General features: G+C 38.8%; 2 protein-coding genes across 2 annotated transcripts in view; one reads left to right on the plus strand and one right to left on the minus strand.

The window, feature by feature from the left end:
- dpr3 (defective proboscis extension response 3) overlaps positions 1-23,391 on the minus strand; it is a 51,480-nt gene that overhangs the window by 21,304 nt on the left and 6,785 nt on the right. The gene's annotated exons all lie outside the window — the stretch shown is intronic.
- LOC108074506 (uncharacterized) lies at positions 2,890-4,727 on the plus strand. Its single transcript, XM_017166584.3, has 4 exons — positions 2,890-2,984; positions 3,118-3,364; positions 3,427-4,312; positions 4,381-4,727. Exons 2-4 carry the CDS (start codon positions 3,318-3,320, stop codon positions 4,411-4,413), a joined length of 966 nt encoding a protein of 321 aa, XP_017022073.1. The 5' UTR covers positions 2,890-2,984; positions 3,118-3,317; the 3' UTR covers positions 4,414-4,727.

Here is a 23,391-nt window from a genome sequence, read left to right on the forward strand (position 1 = left end):
GACTCGGTTGCCCAGCCTGGTTAGGAATCATTAAAATAATTCAACTTGACCTGGACCTGGACAAGGATCAGGACCTGGCCCAGCAACAGGATTCCTGGAATACTTTTGTGGCCGTCCGTCTCCGCATAATGCTTAGGGAAACTGAATGCCGAAAACCATCAGTGGTGCTAAATCCCACTCAGAATTAATAATTAAAAAGCTCTAATAAAAATGATAAATAGTTGATTATTTTCAATTAAAAAATGTAATTTATCTTAATTCTTATTTTAATATAATTTATATAATCGAGAAATACTAATACTTTACTACTTTTATAATTATAATTTTAAAATATTTATCCTTTAAAAAATATTCACCCCAAAACCAGTTAAACCCGGCCAAGAAAAAAAGCTGGATGAGCAAAACTGGCTTCTACTTCTCCTCCTCCTCTGACACAGGACTTTCCCGCCTGACACAACTGTGGACAATTGAAAAATCAGTAAACCATGCCGCATCAACGCCACGTCCCCGGGGAAATGGCCACAAGAGGAGGGGGCCCGGACAAGAAGGCAGTGTGGAAAAGCGGTGAAAGCAGTCATCATTCCATGAGTGAGCATCATTCGCACTTAATTAGTAGAATGCCCGATTTAAAAGTGGGCGTGTCCAATCAGCTGGAGAGCTTAATTGCAGCTCCAGCCTCCACTAGCGTTTCAAATCGGACTCGACCAGATGCGGGCTCTTAAGTCCGTTTGAAAATGGGGAAAATGAATGCAGAATTGCCAGGAAAAATCTGTCTGAAATCAGAGAAAAGGCCAAAGCTGTTTAGGGTTTCCCTTTGAGTCTCGTGCGGCAAGAGTAAAATTCTTTATGTGATTAGGCCAAAAGGACACGTAACGCAGAGGGGAGAGAGAGAGAGGGAGTGCTTTATATGATTAGGACAAGCAAAAAGGATTTACGCCTTACGGATAAGTAAAGGAAAGTAAAAGAAACGCTAGGCTGAAATAAATCTCGAAACGTATTATCATAAATAATTTAAACAAAATATCTAATTATATATTTCAAAGTCTCAAATGAATATTCTATTTAAGGGAAACAGTGATATATATCTCTGACTAATTTACTTACAAAAAACTATCTTTAACAGCTGAAAAGTATCTGCCAACTTCAGAATCAGAACAAAGTAAGTATCTTTAGCTAACGAAATAAGGCGTGTGACAAGTTCCTACTGCAAAGAGTCTCTTAAGCAAACCAAAAGTAGTTTAAACCAGTGAACAGTAACCCAAAAGTATCTCGAGCTGCAGGAAATCATCTTTTGCCACTTGGCTCCTCCAAACACAACTTAAAGCTAACAAAAAGTATACTGTGCCAGCGAAAGTTTGTCAAAAAAAAAACAGAAAGCGTTTCGGTAAGTACTTTGTTAAGATGTGAAATATGTTTTCGAGTGCACAGGATAAATGGCAGCTAAGAAGGGAATCCTTTTAATTTCTCCATTCATGAATTGCATTCTTCTCTGGGTCCCTAACCCTAGCCCATTTCCACCCATTTAAGCCCGATCCCTTGGCTAACCGGATTATTATGTGCAATGCAAAATGCTAGACGGTTCATCAAGGAGGCCATCAACAAATTAGCCGTCTCGAAAAAGGCTCGAATAAAAATTTGCTTAGCTGTCGTAAATTCTGGGACACAAAGGTTAATCGCGCGGCTAATCAGGCGCAGCCATCAAACCATCAGCCATCAAAGGCGCTCTCCGGTCCGAATCCTTCTGCTCAAGTGAAGGATTGCGTCTCGGCAAAGGCTTTGTTGCCATACCCGAAGGCGGGAAACGGTGAGCGGTGCCAACTGCGTGCCAGGACATCATTATGCTAAAATATTGCTCGGCGGTACTTAATCAACACAAAGGCAGCGAAGGCGGCCCGCCACGCCACGCCTCGCTGTCGATTTAATTGCCCCACAGACACTTCAATGTCAGCATAAATTAAATTTTGATTCCGCCGCTCCGGCAACTGCGGCGGCTCTAATGAAATTCCGCACGCCAAATTGCACAGCCCCCGGAATGGGGCTGATGGGAGGGCATCCACATGGCACACCTCCTCTTGCCAAGTCCAAGAGCCCCTGCCAACACCACCCCATCGAAATGATGATGAGCTCATGATGTGGCCGCCGCAATTGAGTTGGAGGCCTAAGTTAGTCGTTGCTCAGCCATTGTCGCATCAATTAATTTCAGCACGAGCCACGACTAGGATGGTGGCTACCACCCGTCGTCCGGCATCCACCCTCCCTGGGTTCCTCCAACCTCCAACTGTTCTTATCGGACAGCTCATCACCATCATCCTGCGACCCCTACTTACACAGCGGGAAAAGAGTGTATATTTAGGATAATATGGAGTATCCTTTCTTATACCATAATTATCACTGCTTTAAAATATATTTGAGTAAAGTAAACAAATATAAATAATTATTATTTTAAGCAAATTTATTTTGTTAATATATATTTTTTTTCAGTTCACATTTTCCATTCTCAGCCACCACAACAACAGTTTGCAATTGTATGTGCGGTGGCGACGTAAAAGTGGTTGTGAAACTGTAGAAGGAGGCGGTGTAGAGGCGTTTCGGAGGTGGAGGCGTGCCACGTAATGAGCTTAGCTCTGGCCAAAACCTAAGGTGGCCAAGTCAGAGTCCATTATGGCCGAGTGGCTGGGGCTGGCCGGCATCTTGTGGATGTCCAAAGGGCGGTTGGGAGTGGCAAGTGGGGCGAGAGTGATACGGAAGGGATTTTAAAGTCGACTGATTATGGGCGAGTCAAGCTGAGGTGAGGAGACCTTGAAACTAAAACTGATTAGGGACACGTGTCGGAGCCATCTAAGTGGCCATCGTCCTGCTTTGTCAACCAACACGTAACCAGGACAGGACTTTTATTAAAGAGCAAGAGGTGGTAATAGTGATAGTTGGGCAGTCTTTCATCATAAACCTTTTGGTCTATCTTTATAAAGGAAATAGTATAAAAGGTAAGATAATAAATATAATTTTGTACTTCACCGATTATTAAAAAGGTTTTGCAATAAATAATAGAGAGTAGAACAAGAAGCATTTAATTAATGAACCTATATAAATTTTATTTGCAACAATTGTACCATTTAGTTCGCCGTATTGTCAAAAGTGTTGCAGCGACAACACTAAGGCTCCACCTAGTTTCACTGAAACAACTGACAGCGGTGGCAGCTCCTGTCAAAAATTCTGACGAAGCACAAATCACAAATCACAAACTTGTCGAGCAATCGGAACGAGTGAACGAAAAGCTAGGAAAAAAGACGAAACCGTACGAGAGAAGCCCTACCATAATGGCAGCAAATGAGTTGGACAAACCGAAAAAGCAGGATGACAAGCAGTAAGTAGGAGCACTCATCACGAAGTCCCATCAAAATCCTCATCCCTCCGCAAAACCCACAGCAATCAGTTCATCTGCCCCATTGTCTACAAAAATGAGATGCCCGAGTTGGGGCTGGATTGCAAATTCCTGCCCTGCGGCAAAGATATTCTGGAGTACACGGTGGAGCCCGTCTCCTTTCCCGAACAGGAGTCGCAGCATGAGCACCATTTCAAGGGTTTGCATCTGCTGTTCGACATTGATTTGGTGAATCAGTCTATTTACGATAAGCCTAAGCAGCAGCGTAGCAATCCTCGCAAGGAAACGCCGAAAATGGATCCCCGGGACGCGGCTTTGCTGGCGGATATCGAGGCCCTGCATTGTGGCGACGCCAGGCAGAGGACAAGTCGCATTCAGGAGTGCGCCCAGATGTTTGCCAAGGAGCGGGTCATGCCGACGCGTCCCCGCACCGGAGTTTACCGTACTCCGGCTGTTCAGGAGACGCAAGTGGAACTACAGCCCGTTAGCCTGGAGCAGCAGAAGGAGATTATTAATCAGACCTTTGAGGAGATCAAGAAGCCCATCGGCCGGCATCCCATCAAGCAAAGGAGTAACGCCAAGCCCGTGTCCATTTTACCCCTTTTCCCAGACCCCGATCTTCAGCATTACAACTTCCTGCAAATGCAGTTCGATAATCCCCCCACCGAGGCTAACCAGAGTTTGATAAAGGATTGCGGCAACTATTTCGTTAACTTTAATGCCACAGAGGAGCTTCCTTCGACCGGAGAGCAAATCTACGTGTCGGAGCAGCGCTACAAGGAGGATAGATCAACTGAGAACGCTGAGAAGGGCGATCGTATTATTCTCTTGCAAAAACACGATGCCGTCTACTATGTCAGCGTGCAGAAATACATGAAGTTGCGACGGGAGCGACCACGCCCCCAGGCCATGGTCAACAAGTGTCTGCTGGTAAGGCGTCCGAAACCCATAAATTTGTTCCCATCAAATTCACGACAAAAATTACTGAACTTTCACAGCAGGTCAAGCGAGTGGCAAAGGAAGCAAACTAAACGGGAATTGATTTTTAAGCTCACAAAAAAAATCAAGGCGGAATCCAGGTATCCATATATCGTATAGTATGATTGAAATTCTGTACAGAGCCAGGAATTTCTCAACGATAAACTAAAGCTCTAACACAAACGATATGAAATTCTGCACAATTTTAAGAATTTTTTCAGAGGAAAAGCTTTAACCTATTGTGTAAATAAAAATTAAAATTCAGATGAAAGCTGGAAGCTAAGCAAGGCTTTCCTTTCCTACAAACAATTATACACAGAGCTTATTAGTTATGAATAAATATATATTTCCTAATATCATCATAAAATTCTTATTTCTAACTTATCAATTTTATATTTTGTTGGGTATTCAATACACTTTACTGGCCTCTTTTAAAATCTCCTTAAAAATCATAGAGTCTCAGATTAAAAGCTAAGCTAGTTAGGATTCTATATTATGGAATTTCTTTATTATCTGATTGACGAAGTGAGTGCAGCAAAAGGACGCGACAGTAGGACAGCAGATGCTAGGCAACAGGCTTAACCTGGAGAGGTGACAGGAGGAATGAAAGTTCCAGCACCCCTGCCTTCCTTTGAGAAGCACCCACCACCGTTAGTGATGCAGCATCTTCTTGGCAATCCTGGCATTCTAAAGTACAAATACATATTGGACTATATATTTACTCTGGGTGTCTGTCTGTCTGTGTATAAAAATCTATGTGAGAAATAGACAATTTTTATGACGTTTCCTCCCAAGAACCATTTTTATTTTTTATTTTTGTTGTAGCTGCTGCCACTGTGGTACACTGCGGAATCCTATTTCATTTGGCCAGACGCTCGGAATTTGTTGTGGCAGCGATTTGGCAGGATAACACCGCCCATTCCCCCCGCATTAAGCCCCTGCAGGAGTGTTGGCGATTCGTCCTATTTTAAGGGTTAGATTTCAAGTCAAAAGTAGGAGTCATTATCTACTAAAATTGGCAATACAAATTTGAGTTTAAGTTCAAGCAACTAACACAAAAAATCCTTTAAAATAATGCCTTTATGACTTTGTAATATTTTTTTAATTTTAAATTGATTTTTATTAATTAAAATGGATGAATAATCAAATTCAATATTTTTATATTCAAATTTGAGGTTCAGAAAGTTATAATTTCTTTCTTATGGTTGATATTTTTCTAGCTCTTCTTCTCGCCATTGTCCTGCTTTTTAAAGCCGCTGGCTGTCAGCACTGGCGTACATGGTCTTGTGATGTCGCATGCAGCAGATGTCGCTGGGGAACCGGCTAAAATGCCACAATTTTGTTGGCCAGCAACTTGGATGGCATTCGATGTTGCTGCAGCTGGGACGGGGCAGGTAGAGGGAAAGTGTCACGCTGCTCGATGGCTTAAATAGATTAGCCAATTCATTTCCTGCGGTCTGCGGAACTGTTGCGCAGCGACAGGGAAATTTAACGGCAAAGGAGTTCATTTCAAACCAAAACAAAAGGGGGAAAACTGAATATAAAAAATTGGGAAATTTGTGTGGCTTTCAAATCAGCCAGAAACTAATGTGGCAACTTCAAAGGCAAACAAATTCAAGTGCATTGAGCCCGCAACAAATCAAAGACTCCTCGACGACCTTTTCCTCACTTTCGCCGCTTTCTATTCAGCTTTCTCTCTCTCTGTCTCTCGGTGGGTTGCCATTTCTCTGGGCCCATACATCAAAGCAATCAAATGGACCCAAGTGTATCTATCACGGCGATAAGTAACACAAAAAGAAATTCAAATCTCGCTCAAAAGAGGCGGAACCGAACCCATTGCGAGCTTCGAGTTAGGACAATGGAGAGTGCACTGGAAATAATTTATTTACCTATGAGAGTTAAGTTTAAAAATACTTTTTTTTTACAAAATATAAGTAGTATACTATATTGGAAAGACTTTGATTTTTACAATTTTATTTGAAGAAAAAAATGATAATTTAGTAAATTGTAACCAATGTACCTTTGTAGATACCTTCAAGTACATTCAAGAATTTATAAATAGGTTGTAGATCATCTTACATTTATATTATTCAGATTTATTTATTAGTCTCACTTAAAATTGTAACATAATTATGGCAAAAATAGTAAAATTCTAGCCAAATACTGACTTCTAACCTGTTTTGAAGGTAATAAAATATTTTGTTTTCCACTGCCAGAGTCCTTTTTTTTCCCAGCCCAAACAAGACCTATTTAATTCATTTTTAATGTACTTTTTTCTTGTGTGTTTTAGGGAAGAGGCAACGAAACGATTTCATTTATAAATTGAGCTTCTGTTTTTTTGGCAGCACCTAAGTTACGAGAGGTTGCGACTGGCTGGCAACAAATTATCGCTCTGGCACCTAGCCATCTCCTCTGCTTTATCCTTTATCCGTTTCCCACACCCGCACCCAGGCACATCCTTGACTGAAATGAACTCTTCTCTGGGCTCCGGGATGTGTGTGTGTGTGAGAGTGTGTGCAAGTGAGTGTGTTTGCCGGCCTCAAAGAACTGACCAAGCAATTTGCCTGGCCCAAAGGCTAACCAACACCTCATCACTCACACGGAGCCAAAGAGCGAGATAAGGAGTGGAAGGATGTGGCTGGATATAGCAGGATGCGGCACTATTGGGTAGGGCATGGCACGAGTTTGTCTTGGCCAGAGTGGACTTTCGCCTTAATTAAACAGATTTGTTTGCCGACTCTCAGGCTGATGGCCCCATGTACTATATATGCGGCAGTTTGTATATATTTTTCCAACCCAACCGAAGGACCGACCACGCCCGTCTAAACAAAGAGCGGGGATTCGGGGCCAAGAATTATGGCAGCACAGCAAAAGGTCAAACCCGTTCTCGGTTTTCAATACTTATTGGCCATCAGCAGCTCAGGCTCTGACCCCATAAACATAAAACGCAAATTCCAAGGCGATGGCACTTTCCCACTGGCTAATCCTTAATTTGCAATAAAAAAGATTCATGATCTTTATAACGTATATATCTGTGGGCTGGCTTCTGTGCTCTTGCTCTTAATACTTAAATTTATCTGTCACTAAATTTTCAACAAAAAATACGAGTTTTTTAGAAAAGATATTGGAATAATATCATCAGGATTAAGGTGAGGATGTGTAAGGCACTAATATATTTCAGAAAAATAATATATCGCTAAAACACTCATATTTTTCATCAAAAAATCAGAATAAAAATTGATTTAAAATTTCCAAAAACAAAATTCCACAATAAATTCGTTTAAAATAATTAACCTTCCTCGAAATAAATAGAAAATTCCGAGACAACAAGTGAGCATATCCACCTGAAACGTTTCTTGAAATTCCTTGCAGATGGCCAACAAAAAAAACCGAGGCATAAATCCAAGGCAAGACAGCTGAAGTTGGCCATTTCGGGGGTCAAGTGAAAAGTTAAACAAAAACGCTTAGCACACAGACACACACACACACACACAGGACGGTAGGAATTGCGCCAGGATTTATGTTGCGACATCGCCCTTTGTTGACGCTGGCAACGCTGTCCGCACGAATATTCACATTACACAGCGGGCCGTGTGAAACGGACACAAAGGACGAGGACGAGGAGGACACGAAGGAAGCCCTCAAGAGCCAGCAGCGGCCAAAACGATGTCAAGTCAAAAATGGTAGAAAAAGAAACTAATTTCCTAAGATGGTGTCAACTGCAACTTTTCCCACTCGTACCCCTCGAGCATTTTCCTCCACTACTCGAGTGCTCTCTGGACTGCATTAAACGGCCAAGGATCCTGGGTATCTGGGGACAGCGAGGAAGGCTGATGATGGCCACTGCTGAGAGCTAAATGCACTGGCAGATTACCGCAAACTAGAAAAAAAAAATTAAAGTGCGACAAGCCAGCACTTCACTCTCTCCCCCGCCGACCCGACCCCCTAATGAGCCTCTTAGCCCCAGCTTAAAACTCATAATCAGCACAAAAATTTTACTCCCCGGATATGTGCTGCACTTGGAAAAATCGGGTTCAAAGATGGTAAGTTTTAAACAAATTCTTTTATATTTTTATTTTAAAAAAATATTAAAGTTAGGCAGAGTGTTTATTAACTGTGGAATAATAGTATATTGACAGGTAATATTTTCCTATATATATATATATTATATATAAAATAATATTAATATATTATAAGAGCACATAGTTTTATTTAAGTTAGATTTAAGATTAAGACAGCTATACTAATTAACCAATAAATATTCTAGGATTTCCTGTTGAACTTTCAAAAATTATAAATATTCTTTAAATTATAAATATAAAAGAGCAAAAATTACTTCCCATACATCTTAAATAGCTTTATCTAAACACTACTTAATTATTTAAATTTAATTTATTACATACACGTTTGACTGTCTTATTAAGTCACTAGGCACTAGTTTGGCCCAGCAAATAGTCGCCTTGTTTCAATCAACAGTACAAATGGTATAGTTCAAGCCGTAAGTTTAACAATAGTAAATAGTATAGTAAATAGTATTGTTAATGTTTCCGTATTACCGGAATATTTAAAATACTTACTCACTTGATAACCTCTGTTAAGGGGGGATATACATGTAAGCGGTCAAAATTTGGCCATTTTTCGTAAAATTTTTTTTATAAGAAATAGTCAAGCAATCGTCGTGAAACTTTGGATATAGTTAACAGTAGAATCAGAGATGATAAAAAAAATTAGTTATAAACAATATTTTACAAAATGGCGGATTTATGGAACATATGCCGTAGCGCCTCGAGCTTTAAGTTGCCGTGCTATGGACACGATAGAGCTCGTAATTCCTGTCCAAAATCCGTAAACTAAATTTTTTTGTATTTACTACACCTGTATCTTCTATTTGAACCTAAAAAATCAAAAAGAAATCAAGACAAAAAAATTAAATTTTGATTTTAAGGAAAAAATGTCATTTTCAGGTGATCAGTTTTCACTTCCCACCCTCTTAAGAAATAGTAATACTCAGTTTTATAACAACCATGTAGGTTCAAATAGAAGATAATTTCATGCTGATCATAATAAAATTTGATTCACTCTGATATGTTACGTAGTTTTTTGTGAATCGTGTCCATAGCATAGGTAAAAATTCACAAATTTAAAGCTGAGAAAAAGACGTTTAAAGTTTTTGATGCGCCCACGTTAACACTTGTATACTTTGCTTGCATACTTAATTTGAGGCACTTAAAGTTGGAATTCAATGATGAAACTTACACAGTATATTCTTTAAGTAATAAACTACTTTTTAAACAAAAAAAAAATTTGCCAAAAAAAAATTTGGTTTACATGTATATCCCCCCTTAAGAAATTAAAATGAAAATAGCTGTGAGAAATTCCATTCAAATTCATTCGATTCTCCTCACTCAATCACCACACATTGAGCTGCGGACAAAACAGTTAATTAAACTGAAAAAATGCCTTAATCAAAAGTTTGTGCCATTTATTGTGGCTGCATTTGCTGTTTTTGCCACAAGTAAGCAAAATAATTCGATTCAATGCGCACACTGCAGCCCACACAATTAGGGAAACAAAGGAATGAAGGAAGCCATGTTTCGTTACACAAAATGTTTTGCCCCGCAGCCGATTAAATTTCTTTCTTTTTTTGAGGAAATTTGCAATGTTGATATCCATTATTTATGGGCTGTTGCTATCGAAATGCCCGGGGGTGTGGAGCAGGGCAGCTGGCGGAGTGTGGACAGGGTGGATTTATTTATTGACGGGCGGAATGGCATGTAAACCACAAATTAATTGGCTTGGTTAGACACCGCAACGGACCAGAAAGTTGCATAAAACTTTGCCGCCTCGATTGATTGATGTGGCCTGGCATTTGCCAGGTAATCAATGGGGTGGGGGAAGACGGGACAATGGGGCCAAGGAGTCAGGCAGCCAAGGATCCAAAGACCTCTTGGCCAACTTGAGAAACAAATTGGAAACGTCTCTGGATATTTATTTTTATTTAAAGATTTCTTTAAAGGGGCCCTTCGTATGCAAAATAAAATACAAGAAAATATGAATTGCCGAGTTATTTCTTGCCGAGTGAGCAAAAATAAAGCTTAGCCACATATATTTGGCCATCTAGCAATAACTTATCGATTTACTTGTGGTCTCTGGGTTTCGCCATTTATTAATTATCTTCTATATTTTTTTATTATTATTTTTCTAAGCTGAACTTTATGCAAACTTTGGCGATCCCTCTTATCCTCTCCGCTCTGTCAGGCGTGTAATAAATTATTTCAAACTCCCGGCACAAATCATGAGCTGCATAAACTTAACTTTCCAATCATGAATCATTAAACTATCGCAACGGAACGAACGGTTTTGTTATTCGGTTTCGCACTAAAGGCCAAGCCAACAACGGTTTTGTATCAAACAAATTAAAACTTTTAGCCAAACTATTTAGATACAAATGCAAACAGATGGTCAGCCACAGCAAAATTTTCCTCCAAGGAAAACAAAGGAAGAGGTCAGGGTTTGGTGGAAAAATGGGGAAAACAAGGAAGTCTGGCGGAAACTTGAAATGCACGTACTAAATGTTTCTGTGCCTCGCAACTCAAATTGCTTGGGAATTGTTTTAAAAGAGCAACATTTTGAGAGAGTCTTTAAGGGAAAATGCTTTTAAGTGCCTTAATTTTTATACCCTTGCAGGGTATTATAATTTCAATCAGATGTTTGCAGCGCAGTGAAGGAGACGTTTCCGACCCTATAAAATATATATATTCTTGATCAGCATCAACAGGGGAATCTTTCTAGATATGTCAGGAAGAAATCGATTTTTTGGCCATTTTTGCAAAATTTTATAAGGGGTTACATCATTAAAATTTTTGATTTTGATAAAAAATTGAATTTTCAAAATTTTTAAATGAAGTATGCAGATTTATTAACTGTAGAAAATCTCGCACAGAACAGTTTTCCGATTTAAAATTAATGCTCTTTTGGCCGAGTTAGGATATTTTTATTTTTAAAAAAATCAAGAAGTTTTTTAATATAAAAAATCCGATTTTATAATACAAAATAATATTTTTCCAAGTCAAGGAATCATTTCCGACCCCATAAACCATATATATTCTTGATCAGCATCAACAGGGGAATCTTTCTAGACATGTCCGGAGGAAATCGATTTTTTGGCCATTTTTGCGAAATTTGATAAGGGGTTAAATTAATCATTAAAATTAGCAAAAATGGCCAAAAATTTTGATTTCTTAAAATTTTAAATTTGGTATGCAGTTTTTTTAAATTAATAAAAACTAACACAAAACTGCTTTCCGAATCGAAATTAATGAATTTTTGGCTTAGTTATGATATATTTTAATTGTTACCTGCAAGGATATACAAACTTTCGCTGGCCAAAGTTAGCTTTCTTTCTTGTTATACATAAAGTATAACAAAAGCCTTGAATATATTTTCTGTAAATCCCTCTGTATATAGTTCGTTTTAGACTGATCAACAGATGCGATTGTTGAAATTTATATTAACTGCGAAATTTGCTTAACAACAGACTAGCGATTAGCCATCGAATGACAGAAATAAGAGACTGCAAATTGTGCTGTTCGAAATTCTCGAGAGGGGGAATCCCACGCAACTGTCGCACGCAGCGAAAGCTACTTTTAGAAATAGCATTCCTACGGAAAATTCCAGACCCCTAAGGATATGATTAGCGAAATGTACAAAGCGCAATGCGTAAACACACTTACAGAAAATATCTATAAAGGAATTTGATTACAAAAACTATTTTTTGAAATATTATTCAATATTCAATTATTCACAGAATAAGCTATTCATTATTAATATTCCCTTCTGTCTAACTGCACTTAAAATATTTTGTAATATAAAGATTAATCTTCTGAGGCTCCAAAATTTCTGCCAGTGTTGACAAACAATTTTCTTGGGCAAATTGGACAGCCGGCATGCAGTGCAATCTAATCAGATCTAATGTTGTGCCTTCTGTGTTCTTCTGAGCTGTTGGGCAAATTGTAAAACCCTTTGGCCGGGGTCATAAAAAGTCCGCTACGCCAATTCCAGTGAAAATGTGTTAATAAAAGGACAAAGAATTCCGACAAGAAGGAAGCGGAGTGCCTAAGAAAATTGAAATGAATAGAATGGAGAGGGCGTGGCTTGGCGCAACCGGAGGGCAAGTGGCTTAAAGTTCATTTGCAAACAATCAGCCAGACGAACCCAGACAGAGTCTGCCCCGAAGTGTGTGCTATGGATTTTCCATCTCGTACCCAAATTATCCTGGCTCTGACCTTAGTCTATTTGCTGTGTCTGTGTCTCCATCGTCTTCATCGGTCTCTGCATTGTGCATCATCATTTATTTTTACCCGCTCCCCTTAGTTGGTCAATCTTTAAGCAAATTTATGTTGTGTGTGCCACAGACAGCCGCAGGCATTCCAATGTCCTTGCGCCACAAAAAAAAAAAGAAAAGAGGGATATGCAGCGAGCGGAACAACAACCAGATGAGCTACAATGTCTGTTTGACTGACACACATGAGGGGAGAAGGGATGGAATGGGTTGCGAGTGGAGGACTCCTTGCAAACATTGCACTTTTGGGTTAAGCAAAGCAAAACGCAGGCAAAATTCTTTTTCGGCCAACCACAAAAGTCCTTGCACAAACACACATGTACGCACACACTCACACGCTCGTTCGCAGACGGCCAAAAGCAATTCAATTTTGCCTTAAAATGCACGAAAAACGACGACAACGAGACGATCAAGAAGTGGCATAGCCAGCCGCTGGAAAAGCGGAGAAAAACGACAGCAATATACACACGGATAGTAGAGATTCAAGAATATGTTTCAAAATAGCAAAACAAAATTTGGTAATAATATTTGATTTTCTATAAATACAAAGAAAATGGTTATTTTTGAATATAAATAAAGAAAATAATATACTTAAACACCTTTTATAGTTTTCGCCTTAGTTTTCTCTCAGTGTAAAGTCAGAGAGTAAACCCTCAGCCGGGCACTATAACGATTTTCAGTTGCATGCGTATTACATTTATTTTTATTTATATTAAGCACAGCGCAGCAGCTAAAAATAAATAGAAAAGCAACAGCGGCAACGGCAGACCCAGACTCAACTGGAAAACCCAAAGAAAGAAGCTGCTGCTGCACTTGGTGTACTATATATATATAAATGTGTCTATATTTGCATTGCTTTTTATGCCCATAGATGGGGGAATATAGAAATGGAGCAGGTGCCATAAGAAAAGACATCCTGGAGGCAGCCAAGTTGTTGATTCTTAATCAGCATAAGAAGGTGAGTCCACAAGGGGAAAAGATCATAGCGGTATAAGCACTTTGGTATGCCAAGAGTATATAATATTATATCTAAGATCAAAGGAGATTATAATGGATTTTTTAGAGGCATAAACTTGGGTTCCTACTATCTGAGGTGACTAAAATGTAGTTATTTTAAGGGGTAATTTTTCCCTTTTATCTGGAAGTTTTAACCAGAAGTTTTAATTTATATTTTTTTATTGTATATACAAATTTGTCTCTCATCTTTAAAAATGTTATAATAATAAATTTAGATTTATACACACATATATATAAAACATTTCCCTAAAGGTTCAGCTCTACCAATATAGATTTCCTCAATCAATCATTTCCATGTTAATGCTGCTGATGACTTCATCATCTCCCAGCAATGAAATCCCCACATCCTGAATGCCATCCTTAGCATTTAAATGTGATGGCTGCGCATTCCTTTTTATTTTTTCTTACCCATTTCTAAATATAACTCTGTTTGTCGCACTAAAAACGCTGATAAATATCAAATCAAGTCGCCCTTTGCGGACAAAACCCTCGTCCCACATTTTCCACACACAAACACACACACAGTCATATGGAAACATAATTTGTGAAACCTTTACTGCAAAGCGTATTTCCCGTTTCAGCATTTCCCCGGCAAATAGTTTTCCCTTTTTCATATGTGTACGCTTGCCGGCTAACATATGTTTTCATTCCTTATTTTCCTTGGTTTGGGCACGCTTTTTTTATATTTTTTTGTCTGCAATTTATTTTATTGCCGCAATGCAAAATGTGTGCTGTGTGTGCTGTGTGTGTGGGTTTGTGTGTAGCATTTGTATTTAGCCTGTTTATCTTTGCCCGCTGGCTGTGGGCCGCTTTTCCTTTTCGCCCCCCCTTAGCCTCGGACCGAGAACCCACAAAATGCTGACACAAATGATGTGCTGTCGCCTGTGCCTGCCTGGGCGGGCGCAATTAATGCGGCATCTGCTGTTGCTGCTGCTACCGATTTTGCTGCTGTTTTTGGCTCAGATGTTGCTGCAGCAGCACTCGCACCTGAGTCCTCTGCAGAGGCATTGAGGCCAGTCGCATGGCAACAACAGCAAAATACAAATTTTTATTGTCCGCTGTTTCCAAAGCAAACACGGAAAGCAGCTGACTTTAAAGGAGATTTCAAGGATTGGAAAGCTATTTTTAAGCTTAAAAAATTGGTACTTAGATGGGTTCGGATATTAGTTTATAATGAACATGAGTTGAAAATGCGTTTATTAAAATTTCAAATGCTGAGAACTTTGAAAACAGCCAAAATGTTGGTATTTAATAACTTGTTGTGCTCTTAAATTCCCTCAAATTTAAATGTAAACCCAAAGTTAGATATCTAGCTAGTAGCATTATATATCTTTAAGCCTTTTTAGTTGCTTTTATGCTCTTTTGCACTGCAGCTGATGTGAGAATTTTCCTACTTGCACAACTAATTCCGCAGTTGGTGCCGCTGCTGCCAAAAACTTTTGTGGTTGAATGACTTTTGTGGCATGTTCTCTACAACGATGTGTGTGCGCCTTATGTGTGTGCTTTTTAGACTTAAAAAAAAATATTTTAACATTTTTATATTAGAAATATAATACAAGAGCCGAAAAACACTACCCTATGTTTGGTAAGCTACTTTATGCTAATAATATAGCTAAACATAATTGATATTTTCTAACTACAAAAATATTTTTAAGTATCTTAAAGTCCATAGAATTTTTAAAAATAATTTTCTTTCAGTGCACCACGCATTTGTTGGTTTTTGCGCAATATTTATGTTACGGTTACAAGGTTGCTTAAGCCTTAATGTTCGCTCTCGGGGAGTCTTCACATCAGTTCCGTTTTCTTCACTGGGAAAAAAGTACACGCAGCTGGAAAAGTGAGGAAAGCAGGGAAATCATTGAAAGCAAAGTCAAAATCGATGGCGGAAATGTGGCATTTCTGGCCTGAAAGGTTTTCCTTTCCTTCGTTTTGGTTAAAAGCATTCCCCGCCCGATCGTTCCCATCTATATACATATATACATATATGTCCTAAGTCAAACAAATCGTTTGCTAATTGGCTGTCATGTATTTTGGCGGCGACTGCGGTACAATTGAACCAACGATTCAAGGCAAACGGAGCGGGAAATTAAGCGGTGGAAGTGCGTTACTCATACGCAGTGTTGTCAAGAGGAAATAGCTTTGAATATAGTCGTATTTAATTGGTTAGAAATGATATATTTGGTACACCTAAATATATCCTGCCATAATAACTAAGAAGCTTTAACGTGTGCAATAGTCCTGCCAAAGAAAAGTTTTATTTACGAAGTCAAAGCACACGACTATGCAAATAGTGCTTATCAAAAAGGGGGGATTATGGCTTACTTAAAAAAAAATCTCTCCCTATAATAACAAGACAAAAAGTTAAAAAAAAATAATATTTATATAGACACATAGTATATAAAATGTGTGTGATGGAAAGGCACGCAGAAAAAAATTGCAGAGAAATCCCAGCTCTGGACTGAGTACAAAATTAACATGAGAAAAACGCGCTGTGGGAAAAAAAATGTAGCTAGAAATTGCAATTTAATTAATGGAATGCATCGCAGACTGCAAAAATATGCGAGGCAGATACGACGAGAGACGAGAGGAGAGAGAGTGAGAATGCAAATGGCCGCAGAATTGGGGGAAAAGGAAAAGTGAAAATTGCACAGCAGCGCCAGCCGGCTGCCCGATGGGGGAAAATTACTAGAAAACCAAATTAACCAAATTAGCAAGCTGTAAATTCAGCGCCGCTTTCTTCTTCCTGCCAGCAGCTGCACTGCGGAGCAAATTAATAAAGTTTCACATTATTAGCGGAGTTTTCGCTGGGCTCTCCTTCGGCATTTTCCATTTCCCAGTTCACATTTCCCCCCCAGCAACCATTTTCCCTTCGCCATTCACCACCAGTTGTGTCTGACTCGAAGTCGGCCTGGTTCATTTCAGTTTCAGTTCCTCCTCTGGCCAAATTTAATTTTTTCTTGTAGTTTTAAGCAGGCCAAAGTTTACTTTTTCTGGGTGCGAGTGTGTGTGTGTGTTGTGTTCCCTAAGTAAGTTGGCCAAGTTAAGATCCCTTGCTCTTTCAGTTAGTGTATGCGCTTAAATTATATGCGCAACTTTGGCCAACAAGTTTTGGGAGCGAGTTTCGCTTTAATTTATCGCTTGGTTCCTTTGTCGCTGAACGCGACATACATATACTTATATATGGGAATTTATCCACACATTATATTCACGCACAGCTGAGGAGCAAATACTAGTAGCCAGCCTTTGGCTTGATTTAATTATTACTTACTATCACAACACCATGAATATTTATCATATTATATTAAACATATGTATTCAGCTGTCTTACCAACTATATATTCATATGTATGCAAATTCAACGGGTAGGTTTTTCCATTTTCAAAGCTAAGTTCACACAAGCACAAAATATTTTCCATAAACTAACAAGTTTCCATGGAAGCGAAACCCTTTGCCATGGACTTGTTACATTTTATTATCCCAAATGTAATGGATTCTTAGAAAAGTTGCCACAAGTTATTTACATATGACTCTGAGCTTGGAATTCTAGCTGAGGCTTCAATTTATATTTATTTGTTATGCTTGTTTACAAAGTTCACTCAAACGAATTAAAGATACTTGCGGATTTTGCATTTTCATTACTGTGGAAACAATATTATTATATCTAAGAGAAATGAATACTACTTCTTGTTGAGATTACCCGCTCATTAGTGGCTTTAATAAATTGACCACAACTGTGGGCGGGTATTCATGCTTTCCGCTGACAACCCACAAAGAGAAGATTCGCAAAGAAAAATGAACAACACGCGACTGTCCTGCACACAGGCAGGATGCTGGATTCCCAACGCGTCGTATACGCAATTGACCTAATTTCACCCCTCGCCCACGTTGTTTCCTACTCGACGTTCGCGGTAATGGTCGCCGTTTAGCTTTGGCTCCTGGTTTGCCGCCAGGATGTGGCCAGGATGCGTCGGGATGTGCGGCAGGATGTGCAGCTCGCCGCCTCGCAGGATGCACTTCTATTCAATATTGTACTTCCTACACATACGAAATATGTGTGTGTGCTCGTTTGAAAAATTCATGCCAGCTTTTCGAGGGCGTCCCCTCCTCACATAAATCCGCCGCAACCCACCTGGCCGCGTGTTTTTATTTGGCTTTTTATTTTGTTTTTATATTATGCTTTACATAATTAAGTTCTTGTCGATGGCAAAAGTTGCTGACACTCGCTGGCTGGCTGGCTGGCTACGCTCATACATCCGGAGAACAGGCAACTTTTGGCTGCACATGGCTCTAAATTAATTTCATGGCATCAAGTTGCCAACAGCCAGCAAGGACGCCAAACTAAAATAAAAGCAAAAAACCTACACTTGTCGCCGTGTGGCAGGAATGTTTTTAGAACGTGTTAATTAGGTGAATTTCTGAGATGTATTTGCTGCAGCAGCGCAGCCACCGAATTAACAACGTGGCAAGTTGAAGTGGCTGTGGAACCCTCATCCCCCCAGCCCAAATAGGATGAAAAGGGGGAACCTTGAACTAGGACTACCTCAATATTAGTGTATTGCCAAGCAAGGTCGGGAAAGTGCAGAAGCTTTTCCAAAAGGTGGTGACCGAAATGGGGAACAAAGTCGAGCTGAAAGTTAATCCCCAAATTAGAATGGAGGAGGTTTACTCAAATAACCTGGTAATTATTATGTGTATACTCCATGAAATAATTGTAGGTGAATGTAGTTTCGCAATTAAATGGATATGAGAGACTTAAAAAGTAGAGGTTATTCTGTAAAGCTACTTTAAAATTGTTTAAGAATGTAACTTGTAATTTAAGCTTAGCTAAGACCAAACTAATAGCTGACCTAAAGCTGTCAACTTGACACTAATTTAGATTTAATAAAATAAGAACTTCTCATTTAAACAACTTCAACTTGACTTACAGAGCCACTCAATTAAATTTTCTTCAATTCAATGGACTCCATTAGGGTATGAGGAAATCCTCAGTCAACCCTTAACAAATTTTAATTGGAAAAAGCCATTTACTGGCTCCTCACAAAGACACTTATCAATCAATATCCCCTTGGACATATTTGCCTGGACATACACCAATGAACTAAATCGAAAACGATAACTATAAATTTCTACTAAAGCCCACAACCCCAATAATTCCAAGCTAATTGAATAGAAGTAGATGCCCACTTCTAGTACTTTTCGATTTCGAAGAAGACCCAAAGTAAAAGCAAAGCGAATTTATGTTCTAATCAAGTTTAACAACTCGATCCCCATGGCTCTCTGCTGCCCACAAAGTCAAATGGGAATATTGCAAAGGCCCGCAGAACTGGTAACGTTTTATATTGATTTATAAATTTCGCAAATTCCGCTGGCATCAGCAGCAAACAAACTTCTTATGAGCAAACTTTGAGGCGCATAACTATACTATCTAAGGTCCATTTTCCTTATAGCATTTCCCGTACATACCCCGCACAAGGACGCTCTAATTGCATTTAATTAGCTGCCACGATGGCCTCGTTTTTCCCGCTCTACCGTCTTCTTTTGCCCGCTGGTGTGTTGGTGTTGTCTTGAAAAGTTGACCGACATAAATTTCATTAATTAGTTGAAAATTTGCCGGGCACTTTGTGAGCAACAATTTCTGAAGATTTGTTAACGCTGCTTGGTCATTTGCTGGCCGGACCTTTTCGGTCATTAAACAAATGTATTTATGGGAACTTAAAAATAAAAAGAAGGAACACTAAGGTGGGGGTATACTAAGTCCTTAGTTACTTGAAATTTTGGAATACTTATGAAAGTGTCCCTATTTTTAGGTAAACTATTAAAATGTATACAGTATATTTCCTAAAAAATTAAACATTTTCCTTGAAACTTTATAAAAGAACCATGAAACACCAGAGCCTTTGTTAGTAAAAAGAATGGCATACTTCTTCGCGGGGTTGTACTTAAAATTTTAGAATTAATTGTCATTAAAGTCCGAATTTAAAATGGTTTTCCTTGCCACAATTATATAATTTTAAAGTAATTTTAAAGCATGAAAACTCATTGATTTCTTTTGGAAGACTTCCCCTCTGACCGACTTTGATATACCCTCGAACACTCTACAAGCAATTGGTTTAATGAGAACTCTTGAAGGAAAACTTGGCCACTAAAGATCAACCACAATATGAAAAGTCCGCGTGGCCACAAGTTCAACCCAATATTTGTGAACTTTTCATCCGCTTTCCACGGCTCAAGTTGCCAGCGAGCCAGCCGAAAAGGGCAGAACTTGGCCAACTTTAAGCGGCCCGCTTAAATCCCCGACAGGCGCGCTGATAAACAAACAAACTTGTCTAATGTTCCACCCAAGGATATCCTCAATCCCGAGACATAAAGCTCGGGGATTGCGGATTGAAAGGAAACTCGTTTCGCCATTGACAAATTCGATGAGCCATGAGCGAAGGACGAAGGATGAAGGTGGCTCCTGGCCAAAAATGGGGGATAAATCAATTGAAAAATATTAATGAATTATTTATGAGATAAGACGGAGCACAAATAAAACAAGCGTTCACCGTCCGGCGGCGAATAGGAAATAAAACGAGTCGAAGCCAATGGGGAATCCCCCTGCGGCATCAAACCGCAGGGGAGAATAACCACAGAAAATCGGAAGAAAAAAATAAGGGAAAGGGAAACGCAAGAAAAACAAAGAAAAAGTCAGACCAAAACCAAACCCAAAACCCGAAAAGAAATAACTGGAGAAAAATTACGCTGGAGACTAATAAAACAAGATTATTGCGGTATAACCGCAGACCCATCGGAGGAGCGGAGCGGGGCGCCTTTGGGCCAGGCCAGAACTAGACAATGAGCCAGGCCATAAATCAGCAGCCGCAGAACGCAGACAACTGCATTCGGTTGATGCCAGTGGAAATGCCAGTGTACAGAGAAAGAAAACTAGGAAAAAATGGTAAACTTGAGATGAGAAAAATACGCATAAAATATATTCCTTCACATACTCGATGTATTTTTATATCATTTATTTTCTTTTAAGGTTTCAGTGTACGCTCCTGGCCAACTCGCACGCATTTAAGCAGTTTTCCGGCGATGATGATGCACAAGATAATTATGCCAATATGGGAAGAACAAACCAATTGGAAGGCAGTACCAGGCTGCTTCTGCCAGCAACCGGAAAACGTTCGTGTAAATATTAAATATTGACCGGGGTCGAGAAGGAAAATGGAGAACGCTCATAGCCAGGAGGCGCAAACGAGCAACCGGAATAGGAAGCTCAAAGCCGGCTAGAAATGTGTCCGGAATTCAATTTCGTTTGACACGTTCAAGCAAATGCAATGAATATCCGTATTTCCCAGCAGCTGAAGGCAATCAGTTTCCATCACTCAAGCAGATAAACACACTGAGGGAACACACTGTCAAATATTTCTCAGGGTGAGAAATTGTGTGTGAGACTCCAAGAACTCTCAAGTAATATTGATTACGAAATAATTAATGTCACTAGTAACTAGTAACTTCCATTGAAATTAATTTAAGTGATTTAATTTAAGTTTAGACACTTTGTAGTAGACAAAACTACAATTAAATTGCTCAATGTTATCCCAGTTTAAAAGCAGTTTAAATATTTTTTAAACATTTAAAGGAAAAATAGACAAGTTTGTTTGAAAATGAATGTCATCTAAACTAAATATAAACAACTTTGCTGCGATTTTATACTCTCACGTTTGCATTTTCCTCTACTTATAATTCATTTATTTCATTGATTAAACACTTGGCCAAAACCATTAATAACAATTAATTATCAAAGTATTTACAATTAATGCTGACCCTGGTCGTCACTTGGCAACAAAAGTAATTTATACTCCGCCAGATGTGTGTAGAAAATCACTCGTTAAAGGGCACTTCAGTTGCATAAAGTCCTGCCAAGCTTTTTAAAGCCCATCATCGCTGTTCCGGGAATTTTAACGCTTGAAAATTAATTATTAACAAATTGCTCAGCACGAAAGCGAAATAAATGAATTGCTCATGTTGCTGATGTTGCTCTCGATGTTATTGCTGTGGCAGCTGCACCAGATGTGGCGCGTTGCTGTTGCTGCTGTTGCTCCCGTTGTGAGCAATTTGTGTATAATGCATTAAATGCAATTTGAACTATTAAAAGCATACTTTTAGCAAAGCTGGCAGGGGCGGCGGTGGTGGCCGGTGGCTGGACGAGGGCCATTTTAGCTATTTTCCACGCACGTAAACATAATTTGCATTGCTCTGAAATATTATGGCAGCAGCTAAAAGTATGCAATGCAACAATCTCCCACTTTTCGCGCTTTCTCTTTCCCTTTTCGCCCGTGTTCCCGCTTCCGTGCGGCCATAAAACCAGAGGCAAAAAGTTGAAGTAGGCGAGCAAACAGAGGGAAAAGTTGAGAGCAGCGGACCAGTGATGAGCTTTGATTCTACAGGGTGTAAATATAATATTTTTCCCCAGAAAAAAGACACCGAAATTTTTAGGGATTTTAAATCAATCAATACTGTGCCCAAAAGTATGCAATTAATTGTTATAGTTTGATTTTGTCCTCTTTTAAGAGTTCTTAACATATTTTTATACCCTTGCAGGGTATTATAATTTCAGTCAGAAGTTTGCAACGCAGTGAAGGAGACGTTTCCGACCCTATAAAGTATATATATTCTTGATCAGCATCAACAGCCGAGTCGATCTAGCCATGTCCGTCTGTCCGTCTGTCTGTCTGTCCGTCTGTCCGTCTGTCTGTCTGTCCGTCTGTCCGTCTGTCTGTCTGTCTGTTTCTACGCAAACTAGTCCCTCAGTTTTAAAGCTATCTGAATGAAACTTTGCATATAGTCTTCTATATGCTCTCACTGCTATATATGTCGGAACGGGCCGGATCGGACGACTATATCATATAGCTGCCATACAAATGTTTGATAAATTTTTAGAAAAAAAAGTATAACTTGGCTGTTTTTCAATATTTTTGCATCATTTTTGAGATATAGCCATTTTATATTATTCCAGAATTTTGGTAAAAATTTTATGAAAATCGGACGACTATATGATATAGCTGCCATAGGAACGATCGAGAAATTAATAGAAATAAAATTATAGCTTCGTTGTTTTTCAACGCATTTTTATTTACTCTGAGATATACGTTTTTTTTATTATTCTAGAATTTTGGTATAAATTTCATAAAAATCGGACAACTATATCTTATAGCTGCCATAGAAGCGATCGGTAAATGTATAAAATATATAAAGCTGAGAATGTAAAACTGTAACTGTCAAACTGTAAACATAATAAGTATAGGTAAAATGTAATGAAACTCTGTTTTGTGAGTGTTTTCAGCATTTAAATCTATAAAATAAACATCAAAACCAATCTGCAAGGGTATACAAACTTCGGCGTGCCGAAGTTAGCTTCCTTTCTTGTTTACACTATGTTTTATTAATTTTAAAGATTTTTAAGTTTTTGTTTATAAATGATAATATGATATTAAAGGTTAAGTAATTTTAATATGTTATTCGGTTCAAACACAAACAAAAAAGTGAAAGATGATGACTTATATATTGGTAAAATTAATAAATCATGACTAAAACCTAAAAACATTTATTTATGTATTTATTATTTAAACACTCAACTAAAAAATGCATGTATTTTTACAGAATTTTTTCTTCCTTTTTTTCAACTAAA

The sequence above is a fragment of the Drosophila kikkawai genome, chromosome 2L (assembly GCF_030179895.1).
Source record: "Drosophila kikkawai strain 14028-0561.14 chromosome 2L, DkikHiC1v2, whole genome shotgun sequence".
NCBI classification, from domain to species: Eukaryota; Metazoa; Arthropoda; class Insecta; order Diptera; family Drosophilidae; genus Drosophila; species Drosophila kikkawai.